This window comes from Pseudonaja textilis, chromosome 3 (genome assembly GCF_049901715.1).
Source record: "Pseudonaja textilis isolate UNSWEBS1 chromosome 3, rPseTex1.2, whole genome shotgun sequence".
Classification (NCBI taxonomy): Eukaryota; Metazoa; Chordata; class Lepidosauria; order Squamata; family Elapidae; genus Pseudonaja; species Pseudonaja textilis.
The window spans coordinates 47,947,626-47,963,411 of NC_141992.1; the positions used below are offsets into that span (position 1 = coordinate 47,947,626).

At 34.9% G+C, this 15,786-nt stretch overlaps 1 protein-coding gene and 1 long non-coding RNA gene across 7 annotated transcripts in view; one reads left to right on the forward strand and one right to left on the reverse strand.

Annotated features, from left to right (window-relative positions):
- The first annotated feature begins 1 nt into the window (after position 1).
- On the forward strand, positions 2 to 14,117 carry LOC148126101 (uncharacterized). Its single transcript, XR_015742825.1, has 3 exons — positions 2 to 20; positions 535 to 585; positions 14,099 to 14,117. It is a non-coding gene; the product is annotated as an uncharacterized LOC148126101 (long non-coding RNA).
- The window catches only part of PPARD (peroxisome proliferator activated receptor delta), a 44,182-nt gene continuing 34,160 nt past the window's right edge, over positions 5,765 to 15,786 (reverse strand). For 4 of the 6 annotated variants that reach the window (XM_087929552.1, XM_087929551.1, XM_087929550.1 and 1 more), the window contains 3 exons: positions 14,622 to 14,824; positions 13,354 to 13,804; positions 7,412 to 10,446 (listed from right to left, as the gene is read on the reverse strand). In XM_087929552.1, the coding sequence (XP_087785678.1) occupies positions 10,199 to 10,446; positions 13,354 to 13,804; positions 14,622 to 14,824 (902 nt within the window). In that variant the 3' untranslated portion in view covers positions 7,412 to 10,198. Of the gene's footprint in view, positions 10,447 to 13,353; positions 13,805 to 14,621; positions 14,825 to 15,786 lie in introns of all 6 variants that reach the window. The other 2 variants (XM_026719959.2, XM_026719958.2) reach the window with 1 other exon arrangement.

Consider the following 15,786-nt stretch of genomic DNA (forward strand, 5'->3'; position numbering starts at 1 on the left):
CAAGATAAATCGTTCAGCAGGTACTCCAGGCGTGTTCTGCATAGGAGGCATATGGTGATTGTGTTTACGAGTGGGGTTCGTCCATCCTGAACTTCTGTTGTTCTCAAGTCCTATTTACTGACATGAAGTTTAGTAGAGGAGTAGTTAGCTAGCTTTAGTCGGCTTTTACCAAGCAAAATCCAAATTACAATAAAATAGGTCGCAAATAGGTTTGTTTTCAAGCAAAAATATTGTGTTACAATTTTATGTACAGATTAGGCAAAATAAAATACAGTAGTAATAGATTTCTTTCAAAAATAGCTACTTTTAAGGCAATACTGGTACAGTATAACCAGGATTACAGCAGGGATCAGCGAGAGGAAGTAGCACAATACAGATAAGACAATCTCTTATAGACAATCAAGGCATAGTCGTTTTCGAAAGAATTAGTGATTAAGCTGCTTAACCCGTCTCATCAGTGAGATGGCAGAGAATGGAAGCAAAATACAAGTGTGAACCTCTAAAAGTTGAATCTGCCAAATATTTTGCAGTTAGCCATCACTTCAAAAACTTTGGAGCATCTTCTTCGTAATCCCAGTACATTATGTAGGTGTTCATTACTCATATTAGTCCTATAAATTTGAATTCAACACACACAATTTTTAGCATAGATTTCATGAACTGCATTGGTTCACCAGTATGCTTCCAAATTCAATCAAGGTGCAATTATTGCCTTTAAAGCCCTACATCAGGGGCCCCCAAACTTGGCAACTTTTAAGACTTGCGGACTTCCAACTCTCAGAATTCCTCAGCCAGCTATCTGGCTGAGGTCACAACCTGCTGAATTCTGGGAGTTGAAGTCCGCAAGTCTTAGTTGCCAAGTTTGGAGACCTCTGCTCTACATGATTAAGTTATTTGTGGGACCATCTGCTTATGATTGTACAGTATCTACCTGCTATGTTAGATCCAACAGGTCAGGCTTGCCCCAGATCTTGTCGGTCAGGGTGTGTCGTGGCAGAATCCTAGAAGAGGCTTTTTGATTGTATCATCTGCCCTCTGGAGATCAGACTTACCACAATCCTGTTGATTTTTTTTAAGGCCTTGAAAATCTGGTTTTTGTCTTCAATCCCCCAGATGTGTGCCTAAGTCCCTATCGGGGCTATGTTGGTTTTTCTGAGCTGCTATATATGTTATAGTTTTGTTTTTAAATATTTTAAACAGTATTAGTTGCCCAGAATCATGAATTTGAGGTGGGCAGGCATTTGAAATGAATGAACGAGGTATGGTGATAATAACACACACTGTAGGACAGTTGTATTACTTTATGGTGGCAAAAACCCATTAAGGTTTTGGTAGCATCTTTCCTAATTGTATTAGAAGTCACAAGCTTGATACTGAAGTTGATGCAACATTTTGATGGCAACCTCCCATTCAATGATAGTATTAAAGCTTCATTTGCTCCCAAAATGGTTACTTTAAGGGAGGTATAAATGCTATATTACTTTCTTTGTTCTGAGGCCTGATGGCAAATTTGTGTTAATCTTTTGCGCAAGGTTTGCACCATTCTACATAAAATATAGAGGGGCATTGCTGGCATATATCGATTAGAGGGAGACAATGAAAAAGCCTCTTTAATCTTTGTACCTATTACCTATTATTGTGATAGATTAAATCTACCACCAAGAAAATATAGCTAATCGTACATTTTGAAAACATGAGGTTAGCGGAAAGGAAAATAGGGCTGAGCAAGTCTATGAAGGTTGTTGGCAAAGCAGGAAGCTTAGCAAAGGAAGATAAATGAACCAAGAAAACCCAGTATATTGTTTTAAATATTTAAGAATAGTACTGAATATAAAATAAGTATTCAGTGTCTGAAATGTTTCATTTGATACTCAAAAATAATTATGGGATAAACCTTAATATACCTCTTTTAATCAACCATGAAACTTGTATTTTCGCAACTGAAATGCATCTTGTGGGAAAATACAAATTATGATCTTTAATGTTGACTCACAATGGTCACAGTTGATAATAAAATTGAATATGAATGAACATAAGGTTAAGGGTGGAATAAATGAGTCATTAAAATGTTCCAGAATATCTCTTTTGTTTTATTAAAAATATACAAGAGCTTTTAGGTAATGACTCTTAGCTCTAGTCAAGAGATATAATGCAACACTGCCATCATTTCCTGGGGTGGGGATGGGAAAGAGGAAAACAAAGAACAAAACGTTGAAACACAAGATTACCAAAATAAAATAATCTAGTTTGTACTTCCAGTAGATTTCTATAGGATGAATGCAACATAAAGACCTTGTCTGTTTAAGGATCTTAAACAATTTATTCACAGTCTCTCTCTGTCTCTCTCTCTGAATGGTAGCTTTTGTTTTAAAATTACTTTTTGAAGACACTAGAAGCCCTTTGCAAAGCTTCTAAATGAACCACAAACTACTTAAAGATTCTACCCAAATTCCAATGTGGATAGAAATACTATTTTTCTGACATCATTTCAATCCATCTCTAGAAGCTAGCATAATTGCTGAGTCTTTTGAAATAAAAGATGATCCTCACAGACCCTCTTACAAGCAGCTGGGTCGTGAAAGGTTGAACGCATTTTTCATGTCTTTTAAGTTGATTCCAAATAAGATTGACTTTTTATTTTATTCCTATTTATGTAGTTCTGCAGTAACAGCATTTTGTATTTCAATGTTTCTAAATCTGTCAATGTTTCCAGTTATCTTGATTGGCATAAATAGAATAGTTTCTCTGGTTTTCTCTGATTTGATTGGTAAAAAGTATATGTTTTTGAGAGAGGCAGTTTGAATGAATACTTGAAACTAGATTAGATCATTCCCTGTAGTATATCCTGCAATGGTGCTGTTTTAGGATGCATTTGTTGCACATTTATAAATAATCAAACATTACGTGGATTCAATGCTCTCTTGACAGAAACAAATAAACTTAGGATGTTAGACTGCTAAAATATGGCAGGAGAAAGCAAAGCAATCATATATTTAACATAGTCAAATTGCTAGGATTCAAAACATGTGAGACCTCAGCTGTAGTTATATTCGTGGTGTGAATTTATCAGCACACATGATAAAGCTAAGATGAATTAGAAACTTCCAGTTCAAAACTTGCATATCACAAGACTTAGCATTCTTAAGGCACGTTTTTGTACTCAAAATGCTACAAGCACGTCTGGAAGGTAAGCATGTTAATTTTGGGGTATAGACGTATGCATACATAACTGGGAGAATGTGACTTAGTTCATAAGATATTTTCAGGTTCAAATCTAACGTGTCACTAAGTACATTCTTCCAACTTCTACCTGCTACAGGAATAATACTGATCTTATTCAACCGTTGTTAAAGTTGCTGAAGAAAATCTATGAAATGCTTCCAGTTTCAGGATCTTTAAAAATACAAGAACACTGTCTAGATAGGAACTTATAGAAATGCCATGTTTAGCAGCTAGTCAGTAGTGTTTATTCATGTCTGTAATTACTATTTATATCTTCAGTTGTTCAGAATAATCTTTAAGAGAACACATCCTGGACAATTAGGACATCTCTACATGGTACTGTTTCCATTCCCAAATTACTTCAAAGCATTTGCAAATTAGTCATACGGTCCTTCACTTCTGACAACTCTTGATGAAAACAAGAAATAGCATCAACCAGTCAGTTCTTTCTGTTACCAACCAATAGAAGAATGCAAAAGTTGTTCATCAGATTGAGCTATTCCACTGAAAACCAGTCAGCTTATTCCTTAGACTGTGCAAAAAGAAGCAGACTACACATACTATTCATTCTTCCTCGGCCTACTGAAAAATAATGAAATGTATTCATAGCAATAGGTTGATACACATGGAAACATTTGGTCCTATCATTTCTTTCTCTTGCTACCATTACTTTTCAAAGACTTTATAGGCACTATTTTGAATAATTCATTATGAGATGAGAATGGGAATGTGGGAAAGTAAGTTTCTTATTAATGTATTTCTTAATATATTAATTATATTCCCTATTAAATCAGCATGCACTTGGGTTCTATGCATAAAGGTCTATTTTAACTGGGTATGGGTTACTCTACTCACCAAAAAGGCAGCACAATGGCTCAGCAGTTGAGACGCTAGGCTTTCTGGTTGTGAAGCCAACAGCCGGGGTTCAAGACCTGACAGCATCATGTGACAGGTGTGAGTGCCTGTCTTTGCCTAGCTCCTGCCCAGTTTGAAAGCATGCAAATGCAAGTAGATAAGTAAGTATTGTTTTGGTGGGAAGGAAAGTGTTCCATGACATCATGCTGCCCATATGACCGTAGAAATGTCTTTGGACAGCATGGCCTTGAAATGGAGATGAACACCGCCCCATATAGTTGGCAATGACTAGCGGAGTAAAATCTGCAGGGACATCTTTCCTTACTCACCAATAAGCTAAAATATTACCTTTCTCCATTATTTATTTTTGTCCCCTCATGCTTCCTTAATTTTTTTTTTTTTTGAGAAACAGCTCCCATAGAGCCAATGCATATTTCCAATGAATATGGTACATACTAATAGATCACTGTATATTTCAATATCAGATTATGCAATGTGGGAAGATACAGTAGCTATGTTATGTATGCTTTTTGGTATTATGTGAAACAGCTACAAGCACTGTAAGTTTGAGTTCAAAATTTAAAAAGGAGCATTGTTAAACACTAACACAGGAGTCCTGGACATTTCTTAGAAGTTAATTTAACTTATGTAACAATCATTTTCATGTATCCGAAGCAATGGATTTCATAAAGCAATCATGAACAACTGCTTAAGCTAGAAGGGATTGAAGAGTTCCTGTTAAGGCCCCATTTATCCAGTTAGATAAAGATCCGCTGCCAAGCTAGTCTTATTAAAATGAAAACTGAAGTATTTTATATGTATGAAGCACTATTCTCAAAGTCTTTCAACATGAAATAACCTGCACCAGGTTATGTCATGTTGAAAGACTTTGAAAATAGTTTTTCACTGTTTTTAAATGTCTTTTCTTTTGTTTCACAAATAAAATTATAATTTAAAAAAAATGAAATAACCTGCATAACTATGTAGAATCATGCACTGAAATCCCACGTATCTTTTCTCAGAAGTATAACCTACTTTGCTCAATGAAATATCATTTGTACAAGTACTTTTTTGGAATTTTTTGTTAGCATCCTACCTATCAGCTCTTAAGTCTGAGCTCAAATTGTAGTTAGTTCAGCCTAAGACCATGTGTACTGAACTGAACAAAGTCCACACAAAGTAATTAAATGTTGTGGTTTGGATTAACAGCATGTCACGCTGACAGTCTCTTGTGGGTTACTGAAGGCTGCTTTATACATACAAATTGATCTATGTGTATAAACACAAGATTCTGAAACTAATGGCATTTCATGATATTTGCATATAGGGAAGCAAAGATACCTGAAAGTCCAAATTAATGCTAGAGACTAAATTAATAATTTTTATATTTGTACTTCCAAAAGTGTATCTTAAATTTGCTTTTCTGTTTCAGTATGCTTCTATTTCAGTTTAAATACAGTATTTTTTTAAAGATTCACATTCAGCATAAAACAAATGAAGAACCCAATGACCAGAAATGTATTTTGTCCTAAAAAGATTTTAAAAATTACCATTACTCAAAATTGCATAATACATTGTGACTGAGAGATACTGTTCAGCGTTTCAGTGAAATTTGTAATAGAAAAATTAATCTATGTCCTCAGGGAAGCTAAAGTTAGAAGTAGATAAAAGAAAAGCTACATTGTAATTGTTTCTTAAATATTTATTTCTATTGTTTATATTGTCAGTCCCTATTTGTTTTAAAACATCTGAAATTTGAACTTCTAGCAAAAATATACATTTCAGTTTGAGGATTGCTACATTGTTCTGCCATCATACTTCTCCGCAAAAAAAAAAAAAAAAGGTACACTCTTCTAGTGCTGCAAATATTTGTCCTGCATCTCCTGAAGAACAGTAAGATGCAAGGAAAAGAGACCTTCAGTAAGAGTGGCTAAAATGAAGGCCTAAGGCAGATGCTGAAATATAAAAATTACAAGCCATTCTTTTAGTGATTTGCCCACCTGTGGCTCCTAAAACATGAATTCTCCCAATAAAACACATTTCATATCACTCCTGCAAGATAGAGGTAGAACTTCCCACTTATTTCATTCTGGAAATAGAAATACAACAAAAGCAAATGCTGTACATCTGTGCTAAGTTGGAAGAAGTGACCTTGCTTCTCTTTAAGTTAGTAAGGAAAACAACATTCTGGCTACTAATACATGGTAGATATCATGTCAAATTGATTAATGGAACTATCCTATGCATGAAAATCACAAAGGATTCTTTATTATGGGTTCAACTATAGAAAAACAGCACTATAGTATTGGGCAGTCTGAAATTGGAACACAAGGAAAAAATATTTGAAGCAAAAAAGGTAACTGAGGAATATTATGGCTGCAAAACAATCTACAAATAATTTATTTCTGCACAGATGTGTACACGGTCCTTTAAATATTTTAAAGCATTACCACCAGCAAAAGATATTTTACCTGTCTCCTACAGGTCTAGTTGTCTGGATTTTTAGGGTGGCTGGCAAAGAAAGGATCAATATTTTTAAAAATGTATTTCTAGCAAGGAAAATACTTTCTGCAACCAGACATAAAATAGAGAAAATTATTGATCCATTTTTCACTAACTTCATCAATCTAATCAGAAATCTTAACTAGATGCATCTATGAGGCAAGTTGTTAAACATAAGTCTATTATTCAAAAATGTGCTTTGGCTGCAAGAGTATTCCACAGCTTGCAAAATACATTCTGATTTTTGTTAAAAAGTTGGTAGTAAATTACATAGATCAGGGCTGTCAAACTCACAGCCCGCAGGCAGGATGCATCACGGGCTGGCCACACCCACACCCGGTTTCGCAAAGGGGAAAAAAGTCCTGATATGTTTGACACCCCTGATCTAGATTATAATAAAATTTAAGCAACACGGTTGTCCAATTCAAATTTCCATTTAATTACCGTGTTCCTCATATAAGGCTGGGTCTTATTTTTTTTTGAGTCCCGAAAAAATGGCTAGGCCATCTTTCTGGGGGTGACTTAATTCACCCCCCACCTTGCATCTTCGGGCGGGCGGCGATGGCTTGGATGTTGACCTCGGCATTGGTGGGGCACTTCGTATTGGGGTCAACACAGGCAGCACCATATCCTGGTGTGCAACAAAAGTACTTCCTAACAGCAAGCCCCCCCCACCATTCCCCCCCATTTTGCATGTTTTAATATAGGCCTTAATTTGGGGGGAGGGGTATAATTTCATTTCATGCCTATAAAACATGTTGAGACTTCCTATTGGGGGAGGCTGTATTGTTGGAGAAACAGGGTATTTGTTTCAAGATCTTTTTTTTAAAAAAAAGCATTTGTTTATTAAAATAAAAAAGATACCCAACCTCTGGATCGACCAAACGATATATTATGAGTCATAATGGAATATTAATTGGCTAGGATAGCTAAATAATCAAACTAATGAGGCAAAACAGACAGTTGCCTATCTCAGTACTGTATACAGTGATTATCAGTAGTACTCCAGGATATCAGATGTCTCTCTTTCCAAGTCCTACCTTTAAACAGAAGCTGGCAGTGGCACCAAGGCAGTGGCATAGGTTTATCACTTGTCTCATGGCTCTTTTTAACTCAAGTGTCAAACTCGCAGCCCAAGGGCTGGATGTGTCACACACTGGCTACGCCCACCCCCGGTTAAGTGAAGGGGGAAAAAGTTGTGATACATCACGTGACAACAATGTGATGCCATGAGTTTGACGCCCCTGTTTGGAAGCTTCCTCCATGTAAAGCTCTTGCTAAACACTGCTTCATTTGCCCCTTCCCCCAAAGAATGGTGGCACTTTTAAAAAAAGTTAGTTTGAAAATATTGTTACTTATTAGTATCATGAATTAAGACTGAAAGTTCTTTGTAAATTTCTATATCCAAATCCAGAAATGAAAATCTAAAGTATTATGCAGAACAAGCAGAAAATCTACATGATTTGAGCTAAAATGTCAGGACAACCAGCCAATTTAAGCAATTTTTGCATCATCTAAAATTCTGTGCTGTATACTGTACGTGTGTATATATACTATTTTTGGTATTCATGGTTGTTTTTATAATAGTTTTTCTTCTCTGAAAGTTAAGAATCCATTTAACAATGTAGCAAGAAAAACATTACCACAATTACATGACAGTGCTCTTAATGCCACATTTAACCAACATGTTGATCTATTCTGCACTCAGTCAGGACACATTGGAAGTTACCAAAGAAAGAAATCCAACAAAATTCACATTACTTGGTGTAGGCATAATGATTCCATATCACTGGCACATCAATGTGACAATAAAATCCTCACACCCAAAGAATCTTCTATAGTAAAGAAGAAATATGCTGATGAATTATATTAGCAAGAGTTATCTGGCACACCTATGGAATAAAGCAGGAACAATCATGAAAGAAAAAGGAGCCAAAATTGTATTGTAACCCAATTCAAATGCTTGAGAAATATTAAATTGTCGTGAATCTTTTATAAGACCCATTGAGAAATAATTGTTAAATGTTTTCTGAACACAGAATACTTACCATAACACAATTAAGTTGTCCTTGACGTACAACCATTCCTTCAGTGAGTGTTTGAATTTACAATAGCACTGAAGAAATAACTTATGACCAGGCCTTGCAGTTATGACGGTTACAGCATCCTCATGTTCACATGATTAAAATCTAGGGGCTTGGCAACTGGCATGCATTTACAACAGTGGCATTGTTCCAGGGTCATGTGACAGCCATTTACAACCTTCCCAGCCAGCTTCCAACAAGGAAACTCAATGAGGGAAGCCAGATTCACTTAATGACTGCCTGATTCACTTATTGACTGTAATGACTGACTTAATTGTGGCAAAAAGTTGTAAAATCAGGCACAACTCACTGAACAACTGCCTCGCTTAGTAATAGAAACCCTGGTCCCAATTGTGGTTGTAAATCAAGGACTACCTGTATTCCTAATTACTGATTATGAAAGGGTATAATGTGTTTGTGCTTGTGGGAAAGACACAAGTGCAATTAGTAAGAATCCTCCCCTTGGAAAGGACATGATAAGAGGTTGCACCACAGATCAAAAAATAAAATACTATTCACTATTTACCATCCATAAATCACCCCGATTTCACAAGAATCTGACTGCTGCCTTTTAAAATCTTTCTTACACTGTATTCTCCCCTCCCCAAAAGTGAAGTACTCAAGTGATCAGAATGATTCTTTTTTTCTCAGGTGAGTACCTGAACAGAGAGAGAGAGGAAAGCCCACTTTTCTATGTAAATAAGCAAGCATTATAGTAAATCAGGGGTCTTCAAACTTGACAGCTTTAAGACTTGTGGACTTCAACTCCCAGAATTCCTCCTCCAATCATGTTAGCTCAGGAATTCTGGGAGTTGAAGTCCATGTCTTAAACTTGCCAAGGTTGAAGAGCCTTGAACTAATTCATGAAGAGCTTCAACAATCTGCAGTATAGAATAAGCAGAGGCATGTAAAAACCCATGTGGAAGACAACCCTTTCAGCCAGAACACATTATCTATTTTTGTGCACTGAGGTTGAAAACTAAAGGCCTTTCCAATAAAAGAATTTCTAAAAGGAGTGTTCGTACTCTTCAGGCAACACTATTTCTTTGGGAAATTTATATATTCACATAATTTCCTTGTAATATCCCATAATTTATACTTAGGGCCAGCCAAAATTTTTGAAATATAAAAATAACATGTAACAGGATTGTGATGAAGTGCTATTTCTGTACCTGCCAATTGAAGGTACTGCTTGCCTGAATTGGGCACAATTCATGTTATCTAATATAACAATTCAAGTACAGAGTGTATATAAATACCATAGCAGCTCTGGAATAATGCTAAGAGTTGAACTGTAGCAACAAGTTTCATTTAGTGTATGTTAGTTTCATTTAGTGTATGTTAATGGAAGCCCTCTGGTCTATACCCAGTGGTAAATTTCCAATTTTCTACTATAAGCCACCATATGCAGCATAGATCAATCATCTAGTAAAAGTAATTCTAGTAAAGAAATGGAAGACGCAGGGATTTCTTTGCTAATATACAAGCATTTGCTGGATTCCATGGCTTTCACCTATCTGATAAATAAAAGCTCCTCAGTACATGTCCTTGTAGATTTCCTGTAAGAGAGGGTGCAGAGAAGTCTCTGTCTCAGTCTTTTTGATCTTCTGCACCAATTGTGCATGCTCAGTCACTAACTGTCTCAAGTCAGCCATTTTTTGCAGCAACTTAGGAAAGAGGTATTGAATGTCTGGGTGATTAGCTTGTAGATGGAACTCAAGAGCTTGGAGAATATTGTCCTGTATCGCCTCTACTTGTTTAACATTCATTAGGCCAGGGCGGTCTACAAGAAAAGAAACACAGCGAGTTATTTATAAAACATTTGACTTTGTGACTTATTTTTCTCAATATTTTTATATTTTTTTCCTCAGGAATATATAAGAAATAAATGTCAGACTATCTTGTTCCACAATATCATGCTCAGGGAGTTTCTTTCATAGAGGAACATTAACTGATATTAAACATCCTCTCCTAGACTTATCTACAGCATATCTACAGCCTCAGGGACAAAATCATAATGATGTTGAATATAAAAGATGGCAGAGAAATTGGGGAAAACCATCAATATTTAAGAACAAAATCAATTTCAAGCAAAATAACAAAACACAAAAGTATGACTCTGTGTACTCCATCCATTATTTTTTCATGGAGGAATAAATATTTAGAATTTTTAAAAAATCATCTTAGACTTCTTTTATGAAAGGTTTTTTTTTTAAAAAAAACTATGTTATCACTATTACAAACAAGTTCCCTACAGTAAAATTCATTTTCTTTTTCTATAAACGAGCATCTAAAAGCTATCATTTCCTTTAAAGATAAGCAATATGATACCTTAGCTGATTGAAGATGATGGGAATAGTTTTCTCCCTCTAAAAGATAATTTTCCTCTACCGTTATAGCTATACTCATTCTATTTTTTTTCCAAAAAGTTTTTAATTTTTTAATTTTTACACATCTCTTTACGTGAGCAACGTGATTCCAGATTATAACACTTGTACATAATCATACTTTCATTTCTACCAATCTTATATCATCACATATCATTATTCATTCCACTCATCTTTAAATAAATTTCATATTTTAATCCATTAATTCAATATCAATATGTCATCCAAATATAAATTCCCAGTTCTTTATCCCCTATTATTTCCATTTTCAGCTTACCACCTATTTTATTTAACATTACTCATCATCATTATCCTTAATTTTCCCTAAGCCAATTATATTATAAACAATCTAAAAAGGGTAAAAATAAAAACCAATATATTTAGGATCTAAATGGTATATCCCCTCAATCTATCTGATTTAATAATTCATTCCCCAACTTTAAACATATTAATATTAAATAATCAACTGTATATTTTAAAACATATATTAAAATATCCTACCTGAAATTGCTAAAATAGCTTCTTAATATAACTCATTTCATCTTTACTTTTCTTATAATCATTAATCATAATCATATTTTTCTTCCTTCCCACTTATCCAAAATTTATCTATATATTTTAATACATTTCCATTCCCGTTTTAATCCTCCAATGTTGGGGTTCATAACAGCACACTTTATATACAGTTATATATATATAATTATATAATCCTAAAATAATTTCCAACAAATATTAAAACTAAATGCCAATATACATTCCCATGTGGTATCCCCCTTATACAATCCCTAATCTTTATCTCTGAATCTCATAATTTTGGCTAGGTTTCCCTTTTCTAAGTTTCCGCAGTCTTTCTTCTTTTTTCCTTCTAGTTTTATTTTTATTTCCCGCTGCCTATCAGCCATGTTTCTCCTCCCCCCCTTTTCAGTTCTCTTTTTTGGAGTTTCTTCTTATATATTCCCTTCTTCTTAGTCTTGAGGGTCTTGTATCTTTTATTTATTGTCTATAATGTTGATGTCTGTTTTACATCCTTTTATATCCTTTGACAGTGATCCTTGTTCTTCGTGCTCATCAAAACTGTTATTTTTCTCCCTTTGTTCTTCCATTGCAATGCCATTACTTTTACTCAGCATTAACTCCACCAATCTCATTCTTTCTTTAAGCATCTCTCTCACATTTTGAAGCTCCGACTTAAATTCTTTGCTTATTACTTCCATTTCTTTTGTCTTATTCTTTATTTTGTTAAAAGTCAAGTTTTTCTATTATAGTCCTTATCAAGAGTCTCCTTTTGAAGCTTCCGGGGATCTTGTTACAACCAGTAGTTTTCCATAGAAGCACACAAGAAGGAAATTTTTAAACCTTAGGTGATGCTCTGTATCACTTTCTTCTTAAAACTTTTATTTTTAATTCACTTTTCCATAGTATTAACATTAAATTTAACCAATTCCAAGTAAGTCCAAGAATTATATGTGATTAGAGACTAAATTTGGAATAACATACAAAATTGGACATTACTTAGGCATTGGATAAAATGCCATAATCATTCTTATAATTAACAGAAATTTCCAAATTATACCAATTCATTATACATAGTGAAATTATGGGGTTTTTCCTCATATTATTCAGAAAATAGTGAGATAAAAGGTTAAGGATTCTTAGTTCAGTTATTACAGTCTGGTTATAGCACAATTAAGATTCTGCAATAGAATGACAGCCAAAATGTACAATAATTAAATGATTGGACTACACTATATTAATTTCACATCAGTAGCAATACACATAGCAGTACATTTTAGAAGTGAGAAGACCTAGGTTTACCCTTAGTAATGAAAATTCAGTTGGGTATTTTGGCCATCTTGCTAGGATGTTATTGTATGGAAAAACTTGAGGAGAAAATGTTATATATGATGTTTTGAATTTTTGGAGGAAACGCAGGATCTGCCAAATAAATTTAGTAGTAAATATATGCTGGTCTGTGACTGTAATACAATTTTGATTAGTATTGAATAAAATTGTTTGATAATATTTTTACTCATCCTATCATACTGTTAAATTTAATATCAGTAATATTAAATTGATTTTATATCCACACATATTACTCTCATTTTATTACCATATTAATAGCAGGAAAGTTTTGAATGGTATCTAATAGATTTCTGACATAATTAAAATTATACACTGTGAAACTGCTACCCATTATTGTGACATAAACTGACAGAGAATGATTTATCAAATGCTCTGAATGTGATCTCTTGCTAAAAATGAATTACCTTTCCCCCTTGCTCAATGTTTTTCTAATCTCTCACCTCCACACAAGATGATGGCAGCTACAAACAGAGACAAGTCACTATCATCTAACTCCAGGGCATTGAACTTCACAGCAAATTCAAATTTGGGCTCCATGATTTCGCTGAAGGGCTTGCGCAAGCTGCGCAAGAATTCGCGTGTCACAAAAGCATTGCCATTGGCCACCAGAAGTCCATCCTTGTTCATGATGGAGGCAAGCATAGCAAAGATGGCCTCGTGTACCCCATATTTCAAGAGAGTTACTTGATCATTAAGATAAAGGCTGATGAAGCTAGGAATGCTCTTGGCAAATACAGTGAGTTCCCGCACGGTCTCGACTGATGTACACTGGCAGCGGTAAAAAACATGAACTCCAATCTCCTTGTATGGTGGCATCCCATTTATCAGTTGTTTCCACACCAGACCCTTTTCAGCTTGCCACAGGGTATCCATGTCATGAATCACAAAAGGCTATGAAGAACAACATATAAAGTTAGGATTTGGTATTGAGAAACCTACCAGTAGCCACAAAGGCAGTGTGACAATGCTTATTATTTACACTACTGATCATTTAAAGCCTCCCTTTTTGTTCTACAAAACAGAATACAATGTACAAACTGAGAACCAGATTCTTCGGGTAAATGTAGATAAGTCAAACCAGGTTGAAAGGCATCATTATTTTTTATTATATGGAATTATATAAAAATAATAACACTAAAATTCAATTTATGTCTTTATTAAAGCTCAAAAAAATCTGACTTTCAGGTAACTTGAAGACTGTCTTCTTCATGTAGAATCAGTCTACCCTGTGGAGTCATCTCAGGTGGGAATACTTAGGATTTCCCATAGGCAGAAGGTAAGAAGAGTGGGGCCCCAGAAGTGTTTTCATGGGATGCTCTGCTCTGTGGGAAAGCCTTTCATGAGAGGTCTGATTAGTATGTATCTTGGATTTTTCACAGAACTGTGAAGTTTCTTTGTGGAGCTTTTGAAACCTAAATATGACTTCTATTAAGTTCTATCAAATATTTGTGGTGATTTCTATTGATAAAAGTTTTAATTGCAGTTTTAATATATATCTTTTACTGGAATGTAAGTTGCTGGCAATTCATTTAATTACTGCTATCTATAAATATAGCATGCCAATCTCACGTAAATCTTTTAAATACTACTCACAGTTTAAAAATATAGCATTTTTTAAAAAAAATATGGGTATATACTAATTTGTTTTGAGAAGAATGTCTTTCTTGGTTTAATACACTACGTAAACCTCTGGAATTGAGGTACTCACAGGAGTGCTACTGGCTTTTCCAGTTAAGATGCCTCGTGCTTTCTTTTTGGTCATGTTGAAATTTTTCAGGTAGGCATTGTAGATGTGCTTGGAAAAGACTTTCAGATCAGCCACCTGCTGGTTCTGGCAGCTGATTTCAGTAGCTGTCAGTCCTGCCACTAACTTCCTTTTTTCAGCTTCTGGCATGCGGCCAAAACGAATGGCTAAAGAAACAAAACAAAGCAGGGGGCTTAAAAGCCTTGAGCTAAAAAGGTTAAGAATAGTTATTTTTATTAACATGCCATCATGTCTTTTAAAACTGCTTTTTGTTTGTAACATAACATTATAGAAAAAGCCAAATATAAATATATCAGTTTATATTCCATCTTTTCTTCAAAGAGTCCAGGGAAAATATATACAATGTTCCTCATTTATCACCCTAACAGCTGTGAGAAGTATGTTAGACTGAGAGACAGACTTTAGCTCAAGGTCATAAATGAACATTATGGGTTGAGTGGGATTTGAATGGGGGTCATCTGGTTCTAATCTACTGTTCAAGTTACTATGCCCACACCTGCTGCTCCCAGACAAAGCTTCATTTTAAATGAATTCATTTTAATCCAAAAATATAGCAATACCTTTCTAAGGGCATTCTACAAAAAAAGTAAACACATGCAGGGTGACACAGTTAATGATAATTACCTCCCCAAGTACAATGCTGATGAGGAGTGCAAGGTAGCATATCCTATGTCAGCAGGCTTCTCCAGGCAAGTAAAGGCATGTCTTTTTGGTGGAAAGAAACTTTCCATTCTTCTGGATGGGTGCTTTTGTGCTGACTGAAAGGCTGAGTTAGTAGGCATTTTCAAATTTATGGCACAGCAGTACAAACATATTGCTACACACAGGCAAACCTGGGAGGAAAATTACTACCTACTGCTCTAAAGCAAATGCAATCATTCTTTCAGCCGTATACCAGTCGGGATCAGGAGATCAAATGTTAGTTCATGTGTCTTCAGTTCAATATCAACAGTTTGGACATAATGTAAATTATTGTACGATGTTAACCGTTTCATAGTCAAAAGCAGAGCTTTTACTGCAGTGCCATCTAACCTTGAATGAGGGCCAGCATTTGCTGAATTCTCATACAGTTGTCCAATTGGACACTGACTATACAAATTTTGCTTAG